A 27,468-nucleotide genomic window follows, 5' to 3' on the forward strand; every position below is an offset into this window, starting at 1 on the left:
TCAAGATACCCAAGAATAAGGTCTATACAATTAACATATTATACATTTGATAGTATTTGGCAGGCAAAACTGACTGTGGTGACAGAAAATTCACAGTTGACATGGTGCAAGTGGAGAAGTGAAGACTGCTGACCATCTTTAAGAGCTGAACAGACAAAACTGATTTACTTGAGAGTGTTTCTCAACATTTGAGTAAACAGGTTGCACGCAATGTGCAAAATCCATCCAAAACCCAAATATAAACAGTGCAGTAATGCATTTCAAAAAAGATTAAACCTTTGGTCTTGGGTGTAGACTTATTTTCAGGTTCTGCGTGGAAAACAACACTGAAATAAATCATGAAAGAGTTATTTGGTCACAAAATTTACTACTCTGCACAATCAGATTAGCAACAGAGGGCGATGAACCAAAGAGCTGGGAAGCTGCCACCTGACTTGCACAAACTGGGAAGACCATTGGTGACTTATTGCAGAAAGTGGGCATGAAACAGGTTGATCAAACAGTCGGTGATTAAACAGTCTGTTAAATACGTTTGGTTAAATTTCCAGAACATGCACGAATCTCATGATGTGGCTCAGAATCAAAAATCTCAGAGCATATGAAAAGGTACAGACAGCACTGACACGAAACATTCTTTTTCAAAGAAAGTGAAACATTTTGATGGAAGTTGCAACATACACACACATATCGTTATAGATATCTCTGTATATAGATCCGTATTTTAATCTGCAGTCTACATGTGGTATTTGATCAGAAACCTTACAAATGGATAAACTAAAACAAGGCTCAGATATTGAGATGAACCTGCAGATTAATAACCTCTGGTTTCGAGATTTAGTATTCATTTCTCTCCGGGCTGCCCCAACATTACAAAAAAAAAAAAAAAAAAGTAATGCAGCAAGGATGAAAACCATGTTGCACGTTTTGAATTAATGGATCAGGAACAAAAGCCTAGATGAGACACTTCTTTATCACCCCGCTACCCTGTAAGGAAACATTAAGAGCTATTATAGTCAAAAGTTATTTTATATGAGACTAATTTGACTAAAAAGAAGGCTCCAAAAGAAGAAGATTTCAGGGTAAGTTGTAAATATGATGAATCATTTCCTAAACCATCTGATCAAGATATTTGGCAGACAGCTGATATAAAGACACATAAGCGTTAACCTCAACCTTCACACACCTCCCGCGGGCTTTGCCTACACATCGCCAGCGTCCGTGCTAACGTCAAACACACATCCAAGTTATGAAACCTTCACGGCTGGTGTCATTTCAAGGTTTAAAGGTAACGTGGGATCTCAGCCTAACATTCCTCTGCCTAGTGAGTGAAGCTACGCACGGACGTGGCTCAAACATCAAACGTGCAGGTTTATGGGAAATAAACCCGCCTATATGCAAACCCAATGTTGCAATTGAAGCCGACTTACGGGATTGTGCTTTTATCGTGACATTCTACACCAGTCTAGAAGGTTAAAACGTCCCATCATCATCACCAAATGCTAGTCACAGGACGACTTGTCGCATTACCTTACACCTTCCCACATTATGGCCTTTGAGGATCTTTAACTAACAATTAGCGTTGATTTGAATCATGAAAGTATACTCCAAAAAAAATTAAATAAAAATAAATAAATAAAATAAATCAGATCATTATTTGTTACATAACATCAATCGTTAGTTTGCCGAGTAGAAATGATAGAGATCTTGTTACAGTCTTATACATTATACATGTCTTATACATTTCCGCAAAACTATGTCACATACGACACTAAATCCGATAAAGACATTACTACTTGGGAAATGTACATCAACACATTTCTTTTTTTTTTTTTAACTTTTTTTCCACGTTTTGCCCGTCTGGCATGCCTGGTAATATAGAAAGTTAAAAAAAAATGGAATCCTCTCTGATCCATGAACCAGAAGTGCACCAGGTCGCTGCAGAACAAGTTAATCATTAAAAAAAACAAAAAAACACCCATATTAACCCGAACACCATGCTGTCGAAAAAGTGTCTGCTGCCACGCGGATTAAGAGAAATAAGCACAAGAACTCAAAAGTAGAGACTTGAGATGTAAGGTTAGGGTTATGGCCATTCTTGGAAAACAGTTGTAGCAAAAAAAAAAAAAAAAAAAAAATTGTCTGCATCTTTGAGGAGGACTTCACATTGTACAAAGAAAGAATGACTCAAATTTCTGGTAATCTTTTCTTGGAATGATTAATATAATGTATATTTTTATACTTTCATTTTTTTTTTTTTTTTTTTTTTAAATGGCTCTTGTTTTTATTCAGAGGTATGATAAATAAACTTGAGGAATAATTACACGTGCTTCTTCGATCCAAGAGTTGAGTACATCTCGGGGCCTCTTTCAATACCTCGCACACATACTTAGGCAGTGCACTCGGGGGTGTGGGGTGGGGTAAGGATAAGTGAGGTCTGTTTGAAAGAAGCGCGCGGTCTTGGCTGTAAGGTGTCACAGCAAGTTAAAGATTTAATGCTATAAATATATTACATTTGAACTAGAAAACGTATGAAAAAAGTCATTCTCTTTGTGATCAGTAAAACCACAGCTGATCCACTGACTCCACTTTTTTTGCACTTCAGTTACAGTAATGATGTCAAGTAAAAGTGAACATGAGCACTTATTCATGCAAGATACATTTACAGTCTTCCATATATATATATATAAAAAACCAGCACATTTGCAGCTTGCAAGTTCTTTTCTTCAGTTTTTTCCAAGTTCTGCTTATATTGCTGAACAGTGAAAATGTGAATATACAGTCTTTGTTAATGTACCACCTTTGCCACAGGTTTATCTAATATGCTAAATTGCCTTTATGGAGTCATTTTCAGATTATGAGAGATGTGATGAAGGGTTCACAAATAGTTCCAGACCTTTTAGAAACCTGAAATAGCTGCCAGTCAGAGAGCTATCCTGCTGCAGCGTCAGCTGGTCTGGTCGCCTTGGAGAAAAAAAAAAAAAAAAAAAAAAATTATTGACAGACTACTGTCCCATGTTTATCTGACCAGCCCTCGGTGGCTGATGCAGAACAGCTGAAGATACAATGATGGGATTGAAAGCATGAAATTTTAAATTTGGGTGATCTTTTTCTAACTTTACACATATTCCACTTCTTTTGAAGCACCTTGTAAAGAACATTTAGCTCTTTGTTGCATCAGAGGTGAAAACCTGCAACGTCTTCAGTATTGATGAGCACGACCACACTCAATGTTAAAGATTTAGAAGCTATAAAATTCCAAGCTTCAGCCCCCAGCGTGTGATCTTTCAACATCAAAAGGATTTTCTTGAATACGTTATCTAGTTTTTCATGGAAGTCCAGATAGGAGACCATCTGACTGAGATAATTTCACTTTGTTCTAACTTACAAACTTGAGTACATTTGGAAAAATCTCCCGTAATCAAGATCTCTTCACTAGCCCTCGATTGTGTCGAGGCAGGCGAGATCTGCAAAGCTTAAACCCATGGATTGCCTGAAGTTTTTGCACCTCTCAAAATATTATTTTTTTAATAAATACTGTCTGCTTACATGGCCCAATGATCAGGTATGAGGGGCCCCCTGAGCCAAATGCTGGCTAAAGCCCTATTTGCAGTCTTCGCCCTAAGACTGCAAATAGTTCACGTTGCTTTGATCTCATCAAGCACAGACACGGGAAGGCAAATCATTTTGAGCATTATTTTCCTGACAGCAGTCTGCATGGAGACCCTTCCTTACATGCCAGCAGAATGTTTCTCCCAGGTCAAACTTCCTGAAACCAATCATGCTAAATTTCCATAGATATTGACATTCCCTCGTCATCCAGATCGGTGCTTTTTATGTCAAGAAGATCATGCTACATAGTGCTAGATTAAGGCTCTCAAAATGACCGGTTTATTACCAATTTGAACGCTTCATGATAATATGAAAATCACTCCAGACACTTCATATAGAAAGTGAGGGTGGTGCCTTTCACCTTGCTACATAATTGTAGTGTACTTAACTCATCTCCTGAGTAAACAGAGTTGGGAATTCAGCTGAAGCACGTAAACGTACAGAGATAACAACGTGGTTAAGTGGATGCAATCTGTCAGAGCTAATCAATCATCAATTATAAGTGAGGTTTTGATTTATTATTAATAAAACAGTCACAATATAAATCATATAATCACAGATTGAAATTCAGTCTGTGTGTCTACTTAAAACAAATGGAATGTGTAATCATCTCATATCAGAAGTCACAAACTTAGAGAAGACCACGTAGCTGATATCAAGACTACTTCCAAACTACTACTTCTTCATCGGGGGATAAAGGGGGACTGGTGGCCATGTTTGCTCCACTTTTTTAAATCTCTATAAAGTTGTAGGCAGTGCCTAGTCAGATCAACAAATTCACAGATTGCACTTAACTCTCTAATGAGCCAAAGCAGCTGTAGCTCCAATAATGACGTGCGTCCTAATTTCTGAAATAGTTAGCAAAGACTTGGCTTGTGAGGTTAGTGAGTTGCCTTAAGGGGGTAACTGATCAAGTTTCTTTCCGAACAGCCACAACATCAACGCCATTTCTAGGTAAAGTGAATAATTTGGTTGTTATCTGGAGACGTACCACCACCCTAAAGATGCCGCCAGTCAACAACACTCCACAGTGCCATCAACTTCCCCCATCATGACAATACTCCCCACTGCAAGACAGAAAAAAGATCAAAATCTGATGAAGCATCTGTGGAACGACATCAGCGTCAGAATGTTTACCTCCGAGTGGTTGTCATACACTCGGAAGGTTGCTGGTCCTTTCACCAACTTCCCAAGTGTAGATGCTGAATACCACATAGTCCACCAAAATTATTCTCACCGGTCGCTTTGGATAAAACTTTCTACTAAATGAATAAAATTCACTCCATGTGCCTTAACAATCTGTGGAGGCCTCCTCATAAGGTTCTAAAGAGTCTGAAGCCAGGGTCGCTTGTACGTACCCTAACAGGTTTGAGCTGTTTTAGTGGCAAGAATGGGACCTACATAGTATTAGCCAGGTCTTTTCATTTTGTGGCAGATCAATGTATCACAGGCAGTTGCTGTCAGAGAGAGAGAGGGCGAGAGCAAGAATAATGGCTCAGAAAACAGAAAGAACAAATTGTGTTTGATGGTGCTCTCCTCACGATTCTAAGCACAGTTTCTTATGTATTCCTGTAGTCTTTATTGTTAAGCCAACTGTCCCAGCAGCCCTTGCAGGGTTTGTGGAGAGAGCCACAGCAGCTCCACCAGGTTGTACTGGCAATAGCCCATCCAGAACCCAAACAACACATCAGTCACATGGTGCCTGCCCAGGAAGACTCGGCTCAGACCCACCAGACCCACCCACAGCAGGACGAGGACCCTCAGTGGTGCGGCCAGCACGAGGTGAGCAAGCAGAAACCGGCCACACAGGGCGGCGCGGGTGGCGTGGCCGGAGGGGAAGGAGTAGCGGTCCACGGAGAAAGTGGCAAACATGTCCATTCGGTTGTGCGCTGGTCGGCGTCGACGCACAACTGTCTTAACAATGGTTATGAGAATGAGGTCCAGCAAAAGGCCTGTAGGGGATGAAGATAAAGAGAATTTGTTACGGTGAATAACGACACAGCAATGTAACCACATAAAAAGGAAGGAGATGACCTAATGTGATACACACACTGATGTAAACTGCAGCCTGCAACAAAAGCATACAACTGCATGGTGGCAGCTCAGGTTGGTGGAAAAAAGGTGTCTGCTACTAACCCAAAGAGTGGTGAAGGTCTTACAGTGCTGCACATAATGACAATAGAGCCTGTATAAGAAACCTGCCTTTATACACAATGCAGACAACAGTATTCAAACCAAAGAGAAGGACAGAGATCAGAGTAATTCAGGATTTCAAAAGTCTTTACTTCAGCACCATCTGGTGGTTGTATGAAGAAAAGCGACAGAACAATGCATTCTCTTTTTTTTTTTTTTTTTTTTTTTTTTTTTTTTAAAACATGCCTTATACATTAACTGGCCTCTTGCACAAAGCCGATTCAGTGAATAACCTACTTTATCACTCTGTTTATACAGTTTACTCTTAAGTCACCCAGCTACAGTAAAGGAAACCACTGATGATCCAGGTTAGAGCTTCATCTTTCCTATGTCAAAAGCACGAGTGCCAGCTCTGGAGTCCAGGTGTCAACCTTTTCCACAGCAGACATGTCCAACAAGCACAAGCGCTCCTAAAAACTATGGCTCCAAGTCATCAACTTTCATCAACTTTATTCCAGATTTGTTCAATAAAGTATAACAACCAAAAATATGTCATATGGCCAAGGAATAGGATGAAGTCTTTTATCTTTCAAAATGTATAAAGGAAAATTTGGAGGAACCAGTTTGAATGTGCCCAATAGTAAAATATATATATATTTATATATATATATATTCAATTCAATTCAATTCATTTTTATTTATATAGCGCCAAATACAACAAATGTCATCTCAAGGCACTTAGATAGTAAGTCCAATTCAAGCCAATTGGAATTCAATTAATTAATAATAATCATAATTCATAAAATAATCCAATTCGTTCATATAGAGCCAATTCAAAAACAATTTCCTAGCTAAGAAAACCAACAGATTGCACTGAAAACTTTTTGTTTTTCGGTCCAATCTCCCGGCCTGAGCGGCGTGCCTGAGGCGACTGTGGAGAGAAACGACTCCCTTTTAACAGGAAGAAACCTCTGGCAGAACCAGACTCAGGAAGGGTGGCCATCCGCCTCGACCAGCTGGGGTTTGAGAAGACAGAAAAAGGGGGGGGGAGGGGGGCAGGGGGCCACCGCGACGGCGGCACTGTAACACCATTCAAAGGATATCTGTTGGAACAGGGAAACACGAGTTAATGACCACAATAATATCACATATACATAAAGAGAGTAAAGTGAGGAAAGGTGTGTCAGATGAGGCCCCCCAGCAGTCAAGGCCTATAGCAGCTTAACTATGGGATGTTTCAGGATCACCTGAGCCATCCCTAACTATAAGCTTTATCAAAAAGGAAAGTTTTAAGCCTGGTCTTAAAAGTGGAAAGGGTGTCTGCTTCCCGGACATTTACTGGCAGCTTATTCCACAATTGAGGGGCCTGATAACTGAAGGCTCTGCCTCCCATTCTACTTTTAGAAACTCTGGGAACCTCAAGTAAACCTGCAGTTTGGGAACGAAGTGCTCTGTTAGGAAAATATCTTACAATGAGATCTTTAAGATATGATGGAGCTCGGTCATTAAGAGCTTTATATGTGAGGAGAAGAATCTTAAATTCTATTCTGAATTTAACAGGGAGCCAATGAAGAGAAGCTAAAACTGGAGAAATATGATCTCTGCTGTTAGTTCTCGTCAAAACTCTGGCTGCAGCATTTTGGATCAACTGAAGGCTTTTCAGAGAATATGTAGGACAGCCCAATAATAAAGAATTACAGTAGTCCAATCTTGAAGTAACAAATGCATGAATTAGTTTTTCTGCATCACTCTGAGACAAGATGTTCCTGATTTTAACAATATTACGAAGGTGAAAGAAGGCAGTCCTAGAAACCTGTTTTATATGCGAGTCAAATGATAAGTTCTGGTCAAAAATAACTCCAAGGTTCCTCACTGTAGAACTAGAAGCCAAGGAAATACCATCTAGAGTAACTATATAGCTAGACAATTTCTCCCTGAAACGCTCAGGTCCAAAGATAACGACTTCAGTTTTGTCTGAATTTAGCAGCAGACAGTTCTGAGTCATCCAGGTCTTTATGTCTTTAAGACATGCTTGTAGTCTGACCAACCTATTGGGTTCATCTGGTTTTATAGATAAGTACAGCTGAGTATCATCAGCATAGCAATGGAAATTTATGCCATGCTGTCTAATAATGTTACCTAATGGAAGCATGTATAAAGTAAAAAGAATCGGTCCAAGCACAGAACCCTGGGGAACTCCATGACTTACTCTGGTGTGTGAGGAAGATTCTTCGTTTACAAGAACAAACTGAAATCTATCAGATAAATATGATTTAAACCAGCTTAATGCAGTTCCTTTAATCCCAATAACATGTTCAAGTCTGTGTAATAAGATACTGTGATCGACCGTATCAAATGCAGCACTGAGATCCAACAGGACAAGCACAGACACAAGTCCGCTATCAGAGGCTAAGAGGAGATCATTGGTAACTTTCAGCAGTGCAGTTTCTGTGCTATGATGCACTCTGAATCCTGACTGAAACTCTTCAAACAAATTATTTCTGTGTAAATGATCACAAAGCTGAGCTGCAACTATTTTTTCAAGAACTTTAGACATAAAAGGGAGATTGGATATAGGTCTATAATGAGCCAACACTTCTGAATCAAGAGTAGGTTTTTTAAGTAAAGGTTTAATTACAGCAACCTTAAAAGTCTGAGGTACATATCCTGTCAACAAAGACAGATTGATCAAATCCAATATGGAAGTGTCAATTAATGGGAAAACCTCCTTGAACAGTCTGGTTGGGATTGGGTCTAAAACACAAGTTGATGGTTTAGAAGAGACTATTGCTGTTGTTAGTTCAGAGAGATCAACTGGGCAGAAGCCGTCTAAATACAAATCAGGTTCTAAAGATACTTCTAAAGCTGCTGTACTTGATGGTACATCACTGATAATAGTGGGAAGGACTCCATCAATCTTCTCTCTAATAGAAACAATTTTATTGATAAAGAAGCTCATGAAATCATCACTGCTGAGAGTTAAAGGAATAACTGGCTCAGCAGAGCTCGGACTCTTAGTCAGACTGGCTACAGTGCTGAAAAGAAACCTGGGATTATTCTTATTCTCTTCTATCAATGATGAATAATAAGCAGTTCTAGCTTTACGAAGGGCTTTCTTATACATTGTTAAACTATCTTTCCAGACTAACTGAGACTCTTCTAAATTAGAGGAACGCCACTGTCTCTCCAGCTTTCTTGCAGTCTGCTTTAAAGCACGCAGCTGTGAATTATACCAAGGAGCCAACCTCTTCTGACTGATTACCTTCCTTTTCAGAGGGGCAACATTGTCCAGTGCTGTACGCATTGAAACTATAGTGCTGTCAACAAGAGAGTCAAATGCTGCTGGAGTAAAGTTTATGTAGTCGTCCTCTGTCATATCTGCACATGGCAGTGAAGAAAAGGATGATGGAATTAATTCTTTAAATCTGGTTACAGCATCCTCTGATAGACACCTTCTATATGTAAATTTCTTCTCAGAAACTGTATAGTCAAGTAATGTAAACTCAAAGGTTATCAGAAAATGGTCAGATAAGACAGGGTTATGAGGGAACACTGTTAACTGTTCACTCTCAATGCCATAAGTCAGAACAAGATCAAGGGTGTGATTAAGGCAGTGAGTCGGTCCGTGAACACTCTGAGAAAATCCAATAGAGTCTAATATAGAATTAAAGTTCATATTCAGGCAGTCATTTTCAACATCTACATGAATATTAAAGTCACCCACTACAATGACTTTATCTGTACTCAGCACTAACTGGGATAAAAACTCTGAGAATTCAGACAGAAACTCAGAATAAGGGCCAGGTGGACGATACACAACAACAAACACAAGAGGTTTCTGGGATTTCCACTTTGCGTGGGAAAAACTGAGAATCAGATATTCAAAAGAGCTCAAACTAATCTTGGGTCTGGGACTGATGAGTAACCCTGATCTGAAAATAGCTGCCACTCCTCCTCCTCTGCCTGTGGTTCGAGGAACGTGAACATTTAAACAGTCAGAGGGAGTTGCTTCATTAATGCTAACATGATCCTCCTGCTGCAGCCAGGTTTCTGTAAGACAAAATATATCAATATGATGATCACAAATCAACTCATTCACTAACAGAGACTTCGAAAGGAGAGATCTGATATTCAGCAAACCACATTTAATAGTTTGATGTTTTTGTTCAGTTAAAGTTTTTGTTTTAATAATTTCTTTTTGCACAAGAGGATTTGCTCCTTTTGTGTTAATTGATTGGGTGGGTAGCAGTAGGTGGGAAGCTGCAGAGAAGTGTGTAAGACTACAACTCTGCATCCTGGTCTGAACCCTGGGTTGTCATGTTTTAGGGTGGTAAATAAATTCATCCATATTTCTAGAAATGAGAGCTGCTCCTTCCAAAGTGGGATGGATGCCGTCTCTCCTCATCAGACCAGGTTTTCTCCAGAAAGATTGCCAATTATCTATGTAGCCCACGTTGTTTGCTGGACACCATCTAGACAACCAGCGATTGTAAGACGACATGCGGCTATATATATATAATATAACTGGAATATCTTTGCTTTAATTTGTCACTAGATGTGATATTGTAAAACCACATATTCAGGTGATCCACTGACCCTTCAAAAATGACTAAATATGCTTATATAGCTACAATAATTGTAAGGATTGTTCTAATTATCAGGTAGCAGAGCCGAAGCTCAGTGTTATTCATATGTCACCGTCTTTTTACACTTTATAATGTCTTCTATAGTTTTTCTTTAATGCTAATATTCAGCTATCTAGTTCATAAAAAATATTATTTTTTTATAAATATTGTCTGCTTACATGGCCCAATGATCAGGTATGAGGGGCCCCCCCGAGCCAAATGCTGGCTAAAGCCCTGTGGATCTCAAGAATTACTCTGATAAAAGCAAAAAGTGTAGTAAAGCTGGCTTTTGTTTTAACCAGGGTTTTCTAATCAAGTCATTCCATCTAATCAGGTGCGTCTATAATAAAGTCAAGAAAGCGATTGGTCCTCGAGGGGAACTTATGGGGAAAAAAATGGAAGTTGTGATAACGTTTAATACATTTCTCTAGTTTTATTAAATATTTATAGTGTCTTTTCAGATCTAAAAGGTTAGGTTTGTAATATTCTAATGATTTGAATAACAGCAGGGTAACAGCAACTCCTCTTCACATCAGAATTTTATCCCCAAACCTTACAAAGTCATTTTGGTACATAAACCTAACCAAATGGCAACAGAACATACATGTAAACTGCAGACACTCGTATGAGAAAAGTAAAATGATTCCCATTGAAAGCAGCACTGATTAATGGAATCATGCAATATTAAAGATTCGCCTCTGCATTAAGCCTATGACACGATATTTCATTTGAGTCTTTATGTCCTCCAGGGCTGCAGTGCTGAAAATGTTATGTGATGCTTAGGTGGCATTAAGCCAATCCCGGCTGTGAATCCAGTGAAAGGATCCAATCTAAACTAATGTGGAACAAAAGATTTTCATTCCTTGCTGATAACCACTGCTTTCAAAATCTCCAGTTTAATTACACATTTACTTTCTGAAGGGACTGTAGAGACCTGCAGTAACAATCACTTCCTTTTCCAGGCACCTATAGATCAGGGGTTGGGGCTTTCTAATCACTTAGCTGGTTTAAATTTCTACTTAATCTAATGCCTCCTAAAGCAGTCAAAAGTTTAAAAGGGATCTAGCTGAATAAAAAGAGAGACGTGACAAGTTGCTGCTGCTTGCTGTCTGATCGTACACATACAGCAGTGACCACTGACAGATTTTAAGGGCAACAAAAATTCTTCATCTCTTAAGACAACCTGGTCTTAACTGAGCTGTTCGTCTAAACAAAAACAACAACAAAGAAGCTCATTCAATATCCCACAATTATGTGCCAATTAATATGATTCCATGTTATCATCACAATAAAAAAAAGAAACTTCATTTAGTTTCTGATGTCAAAAGTTACACACCACTGACCCCCAGACCCCAAGTCTAAAAGAGTGACTGTGGAAGTCGAAAAGACTCAGTTTTAAACTATGCATATAAAACAGTGTTGTGATGGTCTTATACTACTCCATTAAGAATTCCCATAAAAGATCTTGAACGTTATTGTGCATTGCTCTGCATTTTCAGGCCCACCTCACGTCCTCACTGTCACATATGTTTTGTTCTCATGACTTCAGTCGCACAGATTCCCTCTGAACGTACAAAGAATCTCAGCTCAATACTTTTGGTTAATTCCCATAGTCGTCAAATTTGCACATTTAGGGATCAGACTGGCAGGGTTTCCTGTTGAAACCCACCCGTTTCTCCAGCTGACCTACATGCTGCCTGACATGAATGCAGAAGGTATTGTCGGAGACATGCAAGACAGTAAGAGGGGAAGTAGAAATCAAAGCCAGAATCAAGAACAGATGACATCTGCAGGTGAGAGCCTGTCAGAACATGTGAGGTAAAATTGACATAAATGGTCTTGGGAGGTGGGATCAACTCTTTGCGAGTTCTGAGCAGCTACAAATAGCTCACTTGGATTTGGGATGAGGAAGATGGCTCACTGAGACCGAGCTAGGATGCAGTATTCATATGTACTGCAGAAGGTAATTCGTGTTTATATTAGAGGAAAAAACAGAGTGACAACACATGAGAAACACTGATATAAGAGGTGTTTTACCCAATAGAAGGTTGAGCATGACTTCTTGCCCTGCAGCACTGTCACTCTTGTACAGACAGTATGCGGCACCAACCAGCCACGGGATGCCATGTCCTGATATCTCCAACAGCTTCATTAATGGGCGCACACTACCCCAGGATGAGTCCTCACAGGCACACACCCCCAGCCGCTTGGACATCCACAGGTCGATTGCGAGCAAGGAGCTGAGTGCTACGCGCATCAGAGAGGGGTTGAGCCGTATACCGTCTTCTTCAGGTGGCCCTTGACCACCCGCCGAGCCCGTGGAAGAGCTGGAGCCCCGGCGTCGAGTGGGGCTCTCCGAGGCGCGGAGGCGGGCGGTGGTCGGGTCGGAGCCCTGCCGCTGGAGCAGGTGTGGTGGCGGAGACCGGTTCAGCGGCTTCGTCAACGACATGAAGTCATAGGAGCTGCCCAGCACCGGACTTCCTCCGCTGCTGCGGCCGGTGTTTTTAGCTTTTGGAGAAGGCATTTTGTCTGTTAACCAACCAGCGTGGACAGTAATGTGTGAAGTGTTGTCAAAATCCGCAGTGGTAAAATTTCTGCAGCGGCGAGCACGTTGTCGCACTTTCAGCTCATCTGTTGTACGTTTGGCAATTCTTATCACGTCCAGGAACACCGAGTCGAACCGCCATATTTGTTGTTCTCATCGCAAAGCATTGTGGGGAATTGCGTTTTCAAAACGTTTCAGCGATATGTGTGAAAGAGTAAAATGAAATTTAAAAGATGGAATGTTTTCTTTTTTGTTGAAGAGTGTAGGTGAAAAGCATCAAAAACTATTTTCTAATTATATATATATATATATATATATATATATATATATATATATATATATATATATATATATATATATCATATATATTAAATATATTTAGCAGATCCAACCATGGTGATTATGTTACTTTTCTTGTATTTAATTTAATTGAATTTATTTGTTATTGGTCATTGAATAAAGTTCAAAATTTTAAAAAAAAAACTACGTACCCATACTTGTCTTTTTGATTGGGCGGTGAGCTCCACCCCCATCCGGTCCATTCATATGCTTCAGATCAGCTCGTGCATACCAGATAGGCAGGATTTTCACCTAAATTTCTCACGTGTGAGGTGCAGAGAAGAGCCGACCATGCCTGGACTTCTGCTGGGAGACGAGTTCCCAAACTTCGAGGCCGATACCACCATCGGAAGGATAAAATTCCACGATTTTCTGGGCAGCTCGTAAGTACGCAGGCTGGCACCGCTGCGTTGTGGCTAATTTATTTTCTGAATTAGAGATTTTTTGGTCTAACACTGCAACTTGCCGTTTAGTAATGGCAGCTAGTCTACAGGGTTGTGTTTAAATTCCGAATCGGAGGACACGGTGAGTGTTCTGTTACAGCTCGCTGCCGCAGATAGTGTTACACAAGCACGACGGCCCAAACTACAATCAATCTTGAGTTTGAGTCAAAATGTTTGCAGGGAGGGCCTATGAGAGCAAGAACCCCGAATGAAACAACACAGGAGCTGAGGTCACTAAATTCATCAACAAATTATGCATCGTGTGGAAGGTCAGTTTAACAGAAAATGAATGCATCCACACTGTGTGGTCAGACCTCATTAAAAGGAGTAACAGTAAACAGTTTCTGCAGATAATTACACTTGTGTGGATCACAGTAATTCAAAGTCTGCCTCAGTATTTATTTATTGGTTTCGAAAGATTAAATACTCCTGGAACATTGTTGGATTAACACAAGAGTTACGAAAGCTTGGCTCAATGAAGGCGTTGCTCAGCATTTTACTGTTTTCTGGTCAGATGATCAGTGACAATAGTTCCAGTCACAGAGATGTGTAATCACAGTTTTAAATGTTATAGAGTGCACTTGGGACTGTACTTTGGGAGTTGCATCCAATGTAATGTCCAGCTCTTTTATAACAACCAGTCAGGTTGTTATAAAAGGCAGGGGGTTGAATAATTCTGTTTGCATGCATGCACACATGCTGCCTGGATTGGAGATGAATAGAGTGCAAATATGCACAGCTTTAATGTGTACTCCCCTATGCAAGAGCTTTATGCATGAAAATTTTTTTTTTTTTTTTTTTTTTAAATGGACCAATGTATAATACAGCTTGTTTGAGACTGGATCTTAATGGAGGGCTGGTTCCAGTTTCCCCACTACTGGGATTTACTGGGTTTTTATGTTTGGTGGTCATAAATAAGAATTCCAGAAGACACATGATGGACACGTTGCTTCCTAACTCACCCATATTCAACCCCCCCCCCTCATACTTAAATTTTGTTATGCAATAGAAGAGCACCAGGACGGGTCCAAACTGGTCCAAATGGTGCATAACCACAGAGATGAAAAGAAGACTATCAGATGACGTCCCTTTTGTATCTACGGTGGGAATAGTTGTTGGACTGTGAGAAGCAGCCATCTGTTAAAACTGTCCTAGTTTTTCTTGGCTTCCCATTATGTTTGTCAGCAATAAGGACTGTTGCTGCCAGAGAAAATAGAAGCTTTAATCCAAGTTTGGGGGAACAAAAAAAAAAAAGGGAACAAACTCTGCACAGCCACATTTCAAACTTCTTTGGCTGAAAGTTTTAAAAACTGCCCGGAGTGATTTCAAACTGTTCTGGTCTAATCTTAGTTTCCGGCCACCCAGTAATCAGGTGATCATCACAATGCTCGAGGGGGGGGGCAAAGCTTTTTGGTGCCTATATTTCATGGAATTACCAGTCATGATGCACTGATATTTGCAGGAAATGTCTGCAATTCATTGGACATTCTCAGTGGAACACAGCTGGCATTTTCAGTTTGACTTTGCCAGAAACCTGTTGCTTCAGTTTGTCTGTAAATTCCTCTGCTGAATCTAAATACAGTTTCACCCCCCCCCTTTTTTTTTTTTCTTTTTTTCTTTTTTTTTGCCATATTATCCTCTTCTTCTGGTTCAGCTCACATTCTTCGTGCTCTTAGTCCTTATTTATTAAACTTTTTTTTTTTTTCTAATTTCCAGACTGGAAAGAATATGGCTTTATCATGGAAAATGATGATGATGTCCTATGGAACACCTAAAATGAGCTTTGTGCATGCAATCCGGAAGTTGAAGCATGGAGAACACTGTTGTGTCTTTTAGCTTGTGGCTATTTGAACTTGTGACTCGACTGATGAAACACGATCACGTCATAAAACTTTAAGCTACACTTACTTGTTTATGGTGATCGTGGCGATTTTTGATTTTCTTTTTGATCTCCATAACAAAAACACTCTTTCTGGATCTCCGTAGGTGGGGTGTCCTATTCTCCCACCCCAGGGACTTCACTCCTGTCTGCACCACTGAGCTGGCCTGCGCTGCTCAGATCAGCAATGAGTTCACGAAACGAGGTGTAAAGATGATTGCCCTGTCCATTGACAGTGTTGAGGATCACCACAGCTGGATAAAGGTTGGGGATGCACAAATGCCTGTACTGTTTAGTGCTGCTGTACCTTGGAAAAGCATACTGCATACTTATGGGTGGAGTGGTAATTAACGGCAGTGTTTAACACTCTTAATGCTTTTATGGTTCGATATTGCCATTAAATAGATGGCATTATCCACAAAGATTGACAGTAGTCTCATAAGTCGGTGCCCTCGCATTTTAATCATCTTCATATTCAACTTGTTAATCATTTGTACCCAGTGGTGTAGTCTACCTTTTTGAGGTGGGTATACTGTATAGTTGGCCAATCATAGGCCCGTGGTACCAAACTAGGGGTCGGGACTCGGGACCCCTCGGGACCAATAGTAGCCCCTTAATGCACGCCGTACCTCCAGTGGCGCGCTGTAATAGTCATTGAAAAGTTAAGTACCATAGTACTACAATACTATGACATAACACAGGGCTTTTAATAATGCACTACGACTTGGTCATTGCCATTCTGGTAACTGCACATTTATAATGCTGTCTTAACGTGTTAAGGGACAAACATGTTTGTGGGGTCGCAGCTTTGCACTTACCTGCCCCTTGCATGCATGAGGGACAGCATAAACTCACTTTGATTGTGTGGACTGTGTGCTGTGTATCTCAGTGGCAATGGGACTCCCTGTGACACTTAATCTTTGTACTCATCCCTCATAGAGCGAGGCCTAACAGAGTGATTGTTTTAAAGCAGCAGAACACCATCACATCTTGAGACAGGTTGTTTTATATATATATATATATATATATATAGACAAGGGCTGTCAGAATTAATTAATTGTAATATATATATATGTGTATTACATTCGTTTATATATGTAATATACATAAAAAAAAATATATATACACACACATCCATTTCAGTTTTCCACCTTCCACTCCTGTAGGGGGCGCTGTTGTGCGTTAGAGAATCACCGCATTCAACTAATACAAAGAAGAAGAGTTTCTATGGGACGTTATTGTCAAACAACTGATAGTGAATCCCTGGGAGATTGACTGACTGCCGCAATTTCCGAATGAATGCTATTCTGAAGTGTTGTCGTTGTATTGTTAAATTATAACAAGGCTTCCATGAGAAGTGGTAGTTGATGAAACGTGGCTGTGCTATTCTAAATATTGAAAAACGAATTTTAGGTGGGTATACGGAAATCCACCAAAAAAAGAGGTGGGTATACGCCGTATACCTGCGTTCAACGTAGACTACACCACTGTTTGTACCTGCTCACTGTCCTGAAATCTCAGTTTAAAGTCTATTCATTTTAACCAAAGCCAAACTTCTCCAGTTTCCTTTTTCTTTACATATCGAGCAACAATGTTTATATTCCTTAAAATGAATATAGCTTCTGTCTGGCTCACTTGGAAGAAATATGAGGAAAATAAAGATCCTAATTTTAGCACTTTTAGTTATCTGGTGTAACGGTATTCAAAGCGTTTTAGCTCAGAAGTCCTAAGTTGAGTTTACTCTTCACCAGGTCCTGCTCACAGTTAGTCAAGTGCTGCAGGTACTGTGCAAAGCACTGATGTGATTAAATGCTACATGATTGAAAAAAAACCTTGGTTCTCTACTTGGATAAATTAGATTAGCATAAGCTTGAAAATATCATTTTTGAGACCCTGCGGTGATCTTGCGATGCTTATCAAACATGTAAATTATAGCCTTGATGGAGCAGGAAGAAGTTAAAGATTAAAAACTGTGGGTTTCTGGTCACTCACCACATGTGTGTTGCAATAGTAGAGAAAGCTAACAGGCCGGAGAGAATTATTAACCGAGGGTGATCCGCTCTAACAAAGGTGTGAAGGCTGAATGTGGTGCTTCCCTCTGCGCAGGATGTGATGGCAGTTAGCAGTGAGGCCGACAGCACCATGCCTTTCCCGATCATCGCTGATGACAAGAGACAACTGTCAGTGCAGCTGGGCATGCTGGACCCCGACGAGAAGGACAAGGATGGACTGCCTCTTACTGCTCGCTGCGTAAGGAACCACTCTTTCCGTCCACATTCGTACACTGTTGCCTCGTTTGATGAATCTCGGAAGTGAAAGTGGGGGCAAAAAACAAGTTTGCCATCCGGATTTGCTTTTGTTCTTTATGCGATTATGTTTGCTTAAAATGTGTGAACAAGAATAAAAAGCAGTCAAACACAGAATGCACATACACAGTTGACCCGAGTATAACATGAGGCTATTGACGGATTTTCAAGTGAAACCAATAGATTTGACGATGTATTATGCACCTCAGCTCATAAAAAGTAGCGCTGCAGCGTTTAGTGCTGTGATCTGCAGTGGCTTCTGTTTTTTGAAGAGTTTAAGATTAAAAAGGAATCAACGCTCCCCTGAATCTGTTGCTTATGAGAGGTTCTGGCAAATAGGCTGTCTTCTTAATTTCCTGCCCCCAACACAATGAGTCGAACCAGAACTTTACAACTCTTCACACAGTGAAACAGAAACAGTTTTGATTGTTTAAAGCAAAACAGTTTTTTTTTTTTTGTTTGTTTGTTTTTTGCCGTTTCCCTTCTTTGTGTGAACACATTCAAGCAAGTCTAAAAAGGAGCATATCTTGGGGGTTATGTTGAACTTTTGTGTTCTGAATCCCCCTCAGGTCTTTGTGATTGGCCCAGATAAGAAGCTGAAGCTGTCCATCCTCTACCCTGCCACCACAGGAAGGAACTTTAATGAGCTGCTCAGAGTTATTGACTCCTTGCAGCTGACTGCGCAGAAGAAGGTTGCCACACCTGTCGACTGGAAGGTACATTATTAAATCATAAACTCAAAATAATGGTCATAAATCTGTCTTCGTAGATAGACTATATGTGCTCATCAACCACATAATTAAAACTTAAGCTCTTACTAAGAATAGGAAAGTGTAATTAAGCTAAGTTTAGCGATAGCATTTTGGCAAATGAATATATTACATTATGTCCCATATGTTACTATAGTAGATCGACCTTCAGCATATAGATATAACTTAACTATATATAACTTTAATTGAGATTTGTTCTTTTTATTTTATTTTTTTAGCTGTATCACAGTATTAGGAGGAAATGGGGACAGTTTCGTAACTATGCATGCAAGGAGGTCACATTGTTGCTATACCAAACATTAACCTTTCTCATAGGAATAGTTGCCTGCACTCAGGAGGTTATGTGGTTGATGCCATTTGTTTATACGGTGGAAAATGTTTAATTAAGGGGGGTCATGGCTTAATTTAGAGCTGATTAACTTTTGTCTTTGCAGATGTTTGATATCCTGACTTTTGTCCTGTTTAATATATAGACTGATTTACTTATCTTAGTTAAACAATAAAACTGAAAGACGGGGAGCTCAGTTAACTTGGCTCCGTTCAAGGGTGGAAATCCACATAATAGCACCTCTACGCTTGACTTTTAATAAGTTCTTTTTTGGACATTGATGACTCTGACTATTCCTTTGTCTCGACTTGTCCTGAGCTGAGCTAACCGTCTGCTCGATGCGAGTTCCTCTCTTTAGAGTAGGCAGTTAAAAACTCAATTCGATCAAATTTCGAGTGGGAACATGACTTGATCACGTGGCACAGAACTCTTGATTATATTCAAATCATCGGTGAGGGCTCTTCTAATCGCGTAACAATAGCAGATGCTGCCTCTAAGATCCACTTTTCCATTTTTGCATTTTTTTTTCAGCCCGGTGACAAAGTAATGGTCATTCCCTCGCTCTCTGATTCTGAGGCTGCTGCTCTCTTCCCTAACGGTGTGACGACTAAAGAAGTGCCTTCTGGGAAGAAATACCTTCGCTACACCAAGGTCTGAAGATAGAAACGAGGTGTATCCTGCTGCTTTTCACATCATTTTCACCTGGAAACCTTTGGTTTATACTCCATACATAGACCAGACTAACATGAAGAGATGCACTTATCCGGTTTGGTGTGAGTGTTTTGTTTTTTTTTTAGTTTTTTTGGGGTTTCTAGCACTGAGCCAGAAACAACTTTTACACAATGGCTTGTTTACCCAGAATAAACATAATTTTCACACATGCTTTGTTTGTTTCTTTTTTTTGCCTGTTATGGAACATGCTTAGATAAAGTTTGGTAACGAGTTCCTCTGCTGTGACCATGTACCACTAGGTGTCCTCCAACAACCCTGTAATAGAAATGTCACCACCTTCTTTTGCTGCAGTGCCGCATTATCATACTAGGGGGCACTACATGTCCAGTGTTGTCCCCTAACATCGACTGAGGTGAAAGCGCCAACCTGTTCTCAACATTTGTAGCGATTTTTAAAAAGTGGTGCCGTGTACGAAAATCAGTATTTACACTTCCAGTAATTACAGAGGCTGTGACAGATTAATTATAGAGTGCTTCTGTACTTTAATCTGTATTGTTATGATTTCCTCAAGGAACACAAGCTTTTAAAACTTTCTTCCATCTTGTCTTTTGCCTTTGTCATTTTAAACAACCTCAGCGTATTCTGAAGTTTCTTCATTTGTTTGCCCCCTTTGTTCTAACTGTAAACCTGGTGTTGAGACATTTCTAATACTACAAGGAAGATGAGTCTTATCTAAAGTACATTTATAGCCTTCGTATAACTGTAAAAGTGTTTCCTGCCCTTCATGTTTCAGATGTCTAAAGTTATTTGCAGTTCCATCCCTCCATTTTCTAAACCCGCTTAATTCAATTTAGGGCCGCGGGGGGATTGGAGCCTATCCCAGCTGCCATTGGGCAAGGGGGACAGGTCGGCCAGTCCATCACAGGGCCACACAGAGACAAACAAGAAACAAAACCATGCATACTCACTCACTCCTAGGGACAATTTAGAGCCACCAATTAGCCTAACCTGCATGTTTTTGGACAGTGAAGGGAAGCAAGAGTACCCGGAGAGAACTCACTCATACACAGGGAGACCCCAGCGGGGATTTGAACCCTCTCGGTGTGAGGCAATGGTGCTAAGCACCATACCACCGTGCAGCCCTTGTTTGCAGTTCCTTTCCAAAATATGTCCGTCCTAACTCCCAGATAGGTTTTTGTCACTAACTGTATGGGCCTAAAGAGGTGTATTATCAACTGTTTTACACAAATGGGAAGTTGAGGGTAAAGCCAGTAAAAATCTATACCCATTATAACCCCTTTTCTTCTTTTGTCCCTCATTAATCACCTCATGGCCTCACAGATTTATCTTGTGAACCTTCGGAGGGGCTTGACCCTGAAGTTAACCAATAGAAGCATATACTAACAACAAAGGTCTATTCTCCCTTGGATATTATTCATATTTGATCCCGAATGCAGTTATTCTCGTGATGGACTTTTTAAAATGTTATACACTGGTGCTTTCATGTCAATGATAATAATAATGAAAATAGTCTTGAGAATATTATTTGTTGAAATGATACACATTTGTTTTAGTTGAGCTGAAAAACAAAACAGGCTGGAGCTAAACTACTTTATTAGAACATATATCCCTTATATTTTCTAAGCATATGCAGTCAGGTATAGTATGACTGAGATTCCTTTTTCTCACCTTTGCACTTTGTCAGCAGGTTGTCCTCAACTGGACAAGACACCGAAGCTACTGCTGAGGTGTACGTTTCGTCTTTGGATTATTCAACTGTCAAAACTGCAAGGCTGAGGATCGTATTAATCACTTTAAGTTCTCTAAACGCTGATCTCTCTCACACACACACATTCTCTGGCCTCACATTCACTCTGTGGCTGAGGAATGCTAAGGTCAAAGAAAAAAAGATGGGATTCCCTTTAAGTGAGGAGTGAGACAAAGGCTTTGGAAGGCAAGATAAAATATCTTTGGACCTTCCTCCTTTCCACTCCTGTCTTCCACACACAATTTGAAAAGGAATGTTGTTATTAAAGAAGTTTACATGTTGTTTGCAGTGTTTCCCTCTTTGTAGATTGAAAGCTAGACTTGTGGATGAAATGCTAACTGTTTGGCAGCGACACCAGAAGTTCTCAAATGTGTGATAAAAGCCCACACATTCATCAGGTAACCCTTGCCCTCTGCCTCCTCTGTCTGTTCTCCCTTTCACTTCTCTGGTGGCTGTTTTGTCCCCAGGAGTCATCCAAAATAACACCCACGCAGACACGCCGCACTGATCAAATGCATTTCTCAAATTCCAGCCTACAATAGCCCGTGCCAGAGCATGAGAAGTTCTTTGGGTGTCAGACGCCGGCTTAATTGCCCAGTGCCAACTCGCCCTCCTCCCGTAACCCTGTTCATCTGTCAACCGTCACTTCTTGGCTATCAAGCCAACTCTCCCCACCTCAACTCAACCACACTAGTCCATGTAATACAACACCAGCCTCATCCAGGTCTCACGGGGCAAAACACAATACAAGCTGCTGGTGATGTCTATACAGCACACAAACACATCGGTGGATTATACTGATCAGACACACACATACACTACATTGAAAGAAATGACCTCTCATTAAACTTGTCTTATCTCAGAGTAGAAAATGTTTTCCTCTCAGACACTCCAGACTCCACTTTTCCTGGGAAGTGTAGCTTTAGCTAAAATCTTATTGTATGGATTCAGAGTCTTTTCTGTTTAGTAAGGCATAAATATTTTGGGAGATATGCACATTTGCTTTCAAGATGATCTAATTAGTAATAGTCAAGTACATCTCTTCAATATGAAACCACAACCGGCAGCTGGTTAGCTTTCCCACACACAAAGTCTTGCTCTAAAAGCCTTTGTACTGGTCTGGGCTTTATCATTGCAATGTAACAAGAATAACACTACACAAGGAAATTACTGAAGTCTGACAATAGCCAATCAAAAACAAACACCATAAAACCTTAAACTTTACTTTTTTAGCATGAGATCTTATTCAGATTTTCAATAAAAATGTAATCAGGTGTGGATGGTTAGAAAAGCTGTTTCCTCTGTTTCTAGGATTGAGCCTAAACTGAACACACTAGATGCAGGATGTAGCTTCACATTTAAATGTTCCAGCTGCAAGAATGTTACTGTGGAAATTCAATCGGCAGAAATGTAATAGAATATTCAAGGCTATGTTTTAATCGCTGTAGAATGACATAAAAGAAGAATGATTGTGTTTTTATTACCTTGTAACAAACCTTTTTTTGTGCAAAGACACTGCATGTCATCATCCTAGCCTATCCACCATGTTGCACCACTAAGGTACAACAGTCACAGAGATGGGAGAAATCCCACACGAGCTTTAGAGTGGGCCTTTTGTGTTAGTGTGGTATTCAATTGGGTGCACTTTGGAGTTTGTGCGAGTTATGCATGAACAGACAAAAAATAAGAGCCTCTGATTTTCTCTGTTTTCTGTGTAAAGGATTTATCCTCAAAATTCACAGGATGTTGTGTTTAAGCTTGCTCGCTAGAGTTTTTCTCTTTTTGCTGCTCTCTGACATGCTCATTCGTTCCATCCTACAAAGGACATGTGCTTAGAAACATTCTCACTTCCAGCTTATGACATGCTGGAGCTTGGTCTGTGGCCTGCCCCATCTGTTTTGAACAAAGTATCTTGAAAATATCCCTTTTTGGATCTTCAGGTGTTCCTGAGCTAACAGCATAATAGTGTCATAATATGTTGCCACAGCAATGCAGAAAATACCTATAAAAATTTCCGAAATAAAATCCAATTTACTGTGTATTTTAACACCTAAAAATGATATTTTCCTAACCTTAACCAAGCACTTTTAATTTGGGATAATGTAGTACAGGAGTGTAGCAAAGGAAGTCAAAATAAGGACAAGATATCCAGTTGATCTCTCTGAACTAACAACAGCAATAGTCTCTTCTAAACCATCAACTTGTGTTTTAGACCCAATCCCAACCAGACTGTTCAAGGAGGTTTTCCCATTAATTGACACTTCCATATTGGATTTGATCAATCTGTCTTTGTTGAGACGATATGTACCTCAGACTTTTAAGGTTGCTGTAATTAAACCTTTACTTAAAAAACCTACTCTTGATTCAGAAGTGTTGGCTCATTATAGACCTATATCCAATCTCCCTTTTATGTCTAAAGTTCTTGAAAAAATAGTTGCAGCTCAGCTTTGTGATCATTTACACAGAAATAATCTGTTTGAAGAGTTTCAGTCAGGATTCAGAGTGCATCATAGCACAGAAACTGCACTGCTGAAAGTTACCAATGATCTCCTCTTAGCCTCTGATAGCGGACTTGTGTCTGTGCTTGTCCTGTTGGATCTCAGTGCTGCATTTGATACGGTCGATCACAGTATCTTATTACACAGACTTGAACATGTTATCGGGATTAAAGGAACTTCATTAGGCTGGTTTAAGTCATATTTATCTGATAGATTTCAGTTTGTTCTTGTAAATGAAGAATCTTCCTCACACACCAGAGTAAGCCATGGAGTTCCCCAGGGTTCTGTGCTTGGACCGATTCTTTTTACTTTATACATGCTTCCATTAGGTAACATTATTAGACAGCATGGCATAAATTTCCATTGCTATGCTGATGATACTCAGCTGTACTTATCTATAAAACCAGATGAACCCAATAGGTTGGTCAGACTACAAGCATGTCTTAAAGACATAAAGACCTGGATGACTCAGAACTGTCTGCTTCTAAATTCAGACAAACTGAAGTTGTTATCTTTGGACCTGAGCGCTTCAGGGAGAAATTGTCTAGCTATATAGTTACTCTAGATGGTATTTCCTTGGCTTCTAGTTCTACAGTGAGGAACCTTGGAGTTATTTTTGACCAGAACTTATCATTTGACTCGCATATAAAACAGGTTTCTAGGACTGCCTTCTTTCACCTTCGTAATATTGTTAAAATCAGGAACATCTTGTCTCAGAGTGATGCAGAAAAACTAATTCATGCATTTGTTACTTCAGGATTGGACTACTGTAATTCTTTATCATTGGGCTGTCCCACATGTTCTCTGAAAAGCCTTCAGTTGATCCAAAATGCTGCAGCCAGAGTTTTGATGAGAACTAACAGGAGAGATCATATTTCTCCAGTTTTAGCTTCTCTTCATTGGCTCCCTGTTAAATTCAGAATAGAATTTAAGATTCTTCTCCTTACATATAAAGCTCTAAATGACAAAGCTCCATCATATCTTAAAGATCTCATTATAAGATATTTTCCTAACAGAGCACTTCGTTCCCAAACTGCAGGTTTACTTGAGGTTCCCAGAGTTTCTAAAAGTAGAATGGGAGGCAGAGCCTTCAGTTATCAGGCCCCTCTATTGTGGAATAAGCTGCCAGTAAATGTCCGGGAAGCAGACACCCTTTCCACTTTTAAGACCAGGCTTAAAACTTTCCTTTTTGATAAAGCTTATAGTTAGGGATGGCTCAGGTGATCCTGAAACATCCCATAGTTAAGCTGCTATAGGCCTAGACTGCTGGGGGAGCTCATCTGTCACACCTTTCCTCACTTTACTCTCTTTATGTATATGTGATATTATTGTGGTCATTAACTCGTGTTTCCCTGTTCCAACAGATATCCTTTGAATGGTGTTACAGTGCCGCCGCCGCCATGGCGGCGGCCCCCTCCCCCCCTTTCTGTCTTCTCAAACCCCAGCTGGTTGAGGCGGATGGCCACCCTTCCTGAGTCTGGTTCTGCCAGAGGTTTCTTCCTGTTAAAAGGGAGTCGTTTCTCTCCACAGTCGCCTCAGGCACGCTCAGGCCGGGAGATTGGACCGAAAAACAAAAAGTTTTCAGTGCAATCTGTTGGTTTTCTTAGCTAGGAAATTGTTTTTGAATTGGCTCTATATGAACGAATTGGATTATTTTATGAATTATGATTATTATTAATTAATTGAATTCCAATTGGCTTGAATTGGACTTACTATCTAAGTGCCTTGAGATGACATTTGTTGTATTTGGCGCTATATAAATAAAAATGAATTGAATTGAATTGAATATGAAAAACAACAGTTTCAAGGTTGGACTGACAGCCGCAGAAGGATAACTATCAATGTGCCGTAGAGCAGTAACATGTTTGTCAGAAAGTGATACTATAGGGATACCCCATGCATTGAAAACTGAGTCAGGCTAGTTGAGGTAAAGTATTGGCACACTTTGTTATGTACACTGTTACTCACTAAAAACGATCCCACCGAGGCTGCCAAATTTGGCAAGGTTTTGAGTAAAGGAATTTGGGACAGATTGGGTTGAAAATTGGCATATTTTCGTCTCATTTGGAATGATCAAATGGTACCTGGGCTGAATGATTTCTTCTACCCTGCATGCTGGATTTGGGTCTTTATGGGGCCAAGTCCTATTGGCCGACTGCAGTTCATTTTTTTTTGCCTTCGGTTGTCATTAATAAGAAACACTTTCTGAAAGTTACATATAAAACTTTTAACAGGGAGACAAGAAAATGAAATCAGTTATATAACTCTGGGTAAAAAAAAAAAGAACACAGATAAGCAAAATCCTTTAAATGTCAAGCTACTCCCTTAAAGGTGTTGTGGTAAGAAAAACCATGAACACATGCTTGTATACAGGCTTTTATGTATGTGTTTATTCATGAGCATGTGCTTGCTATGGGAGAGGTCATTATTCCCATCTCATGTGCCAGGCATTGACTTCATCACCTGAAGCTGCCCATGACCTGCAGGTTAACAAGCCAGAGACCAGAGGAGCAAACACAACACACACAACATATGCACACGCACTCACATGTATGCCCAGCTATGGCTTGATCCTTTCCAGACGCCCCCCACTCCCTCTCTCACTCCCTCTTACATTGCCTGGCACTCTGCGCTCTCCGCATCTCCCACACACTTGAACGCACTCACACTTGAGCAAAAGCCCGCCCCCCATCTGACTCCAGCCTCCTGATCAAAGTTTTTGCTTCTACAGCTTCCTTTTCCCATGCATCGTCAAATTCTTCCTTTTGCTTCCTCCTCACTCGGATTCCTTTCATTTATGATTCACAACATCACAAAAAGAAAATGCCGCTCTGCAAAACTCACAGGCGCTTCTGTGTGTCAGCCTACCAAGCACGACTAAGATGGACTTACTGATAGACAGTAAGACGGATGAGCAGATTGAAGGTCAGACAGACAGAGACATGAATGATGACCTCAGGATTTGGCTGAACTTTAAGCGGCATTATTCGCCTCACGGTCGACAGTCACCCTTCAGCTTTCCTCGCTCCTGCTAAAACAAGGGTCGACAGGCCTTGCTGTAGACACACACACACAAACACACACACACACACCCCTGCACATGCAGAGGTGAAGACATAATGATAAAGCTGCGTGACTCGGGTGCCCAGAGAAATGCAATTGTTTTGATGGCACCTCGTAAATACAGCAACCAGACAGGCTATTACTGCTGCAGGTTAACGCAAGTTAGTGCTCTGAATAAACACAGTGATAAATGAGATGGTAAAAGTGCAGTCACTCTCTGTGCTTATCTTTATATCTTTCTATCAATTTCATAGCCTTTCCCTTGCTTTTTGCTCTGTCTCATTCTCACTATTAGAGACACATTGATCAGCCGATGGTACATCACCTGAGTAATGGCTAAGGGTGTCTGGGCTTTAAAACAACTCCAGCTAAGCGCCAAGAGGTTCATCATGATGACAAGGCAAATGGCTGCTCACATAATAAAGTGTGGCTCTCTGCGCGGTGCATATGTGTGCGCAGTTATACATTAAGAAACAATATCCAGTAAGAA

At 40.3% G+C, this 27,468-nt stretch overlaps 2 protein-coding genes across 2 annotated transcripts; one reads left to right on the forward strand and one right to left on the reverse strand.

Annotated features, from left to right (window-relative positions):
- Window positions 1-1,815: 1,815 nt before the first annotated feature.
- plpp6 (phospholipid phosphatase 6) lies at window positions 1,816-13,064 on the reverse strand. The gene is made up of 2 exons (XM_075485008.1): window positions 12,405-13,064; window positions 1,816-5,561 (listed from the first exon to the last, which is right to left on the reverse strand). Exons 1-2 carry the CDS (start codon window positions 12,889-12,891, stop codon window positions 5,194-5,196), a joined length of 855 nt encoding a protein of 284 aa, XP_075341123.1. The 5' UTR covers window positions 12,892-13,064; the 3' UTR covers window positions 1,816-5,193.
- Window positions 13,065-13,433: 369 nt separating this feature from the next.
- Window positions 13,434-19,857, forward strand: prdx6 (peroxiredoxin 6). The gene is made up of 5 exons (XM_075485009.1): window positions 13,434-13,634; window positions 15,681-15,837; window positions 17,680-17,823; window positions 18,449-18,595; window positions 19,509-19,857. The coding sequence occupies exons 1-5, from the start codon at window positions 13,459-13,461 to the stop codon at window positions 19,632-19,634; spliced, it is 750 nt and encodes a 249-aa protein (XP_075341124.1). The 5' UTR covers window positions 13,434-13,458; the 3' UTR covers window positions 19,635-19,857.
- Window positions 19,858-27,468: the final 7,611 nt, after the last annotated feature.

The sequence above is a fragment of the Odontesthes bonariensis genome, chromosome 15 (genome assembly GCF_027942865.1).
Source record: "Odontesthes bonariensis isolate fOdoBon6 chromosome 15, fOdoBon6.hap1, whole genome shotgun sequence".
NCBI lineage: Eukaryota > Metazoa > Chordata > Actinopteri > Atheriniformes > Atherinopsidae > Odontesthes > Odontesthes bonariensis.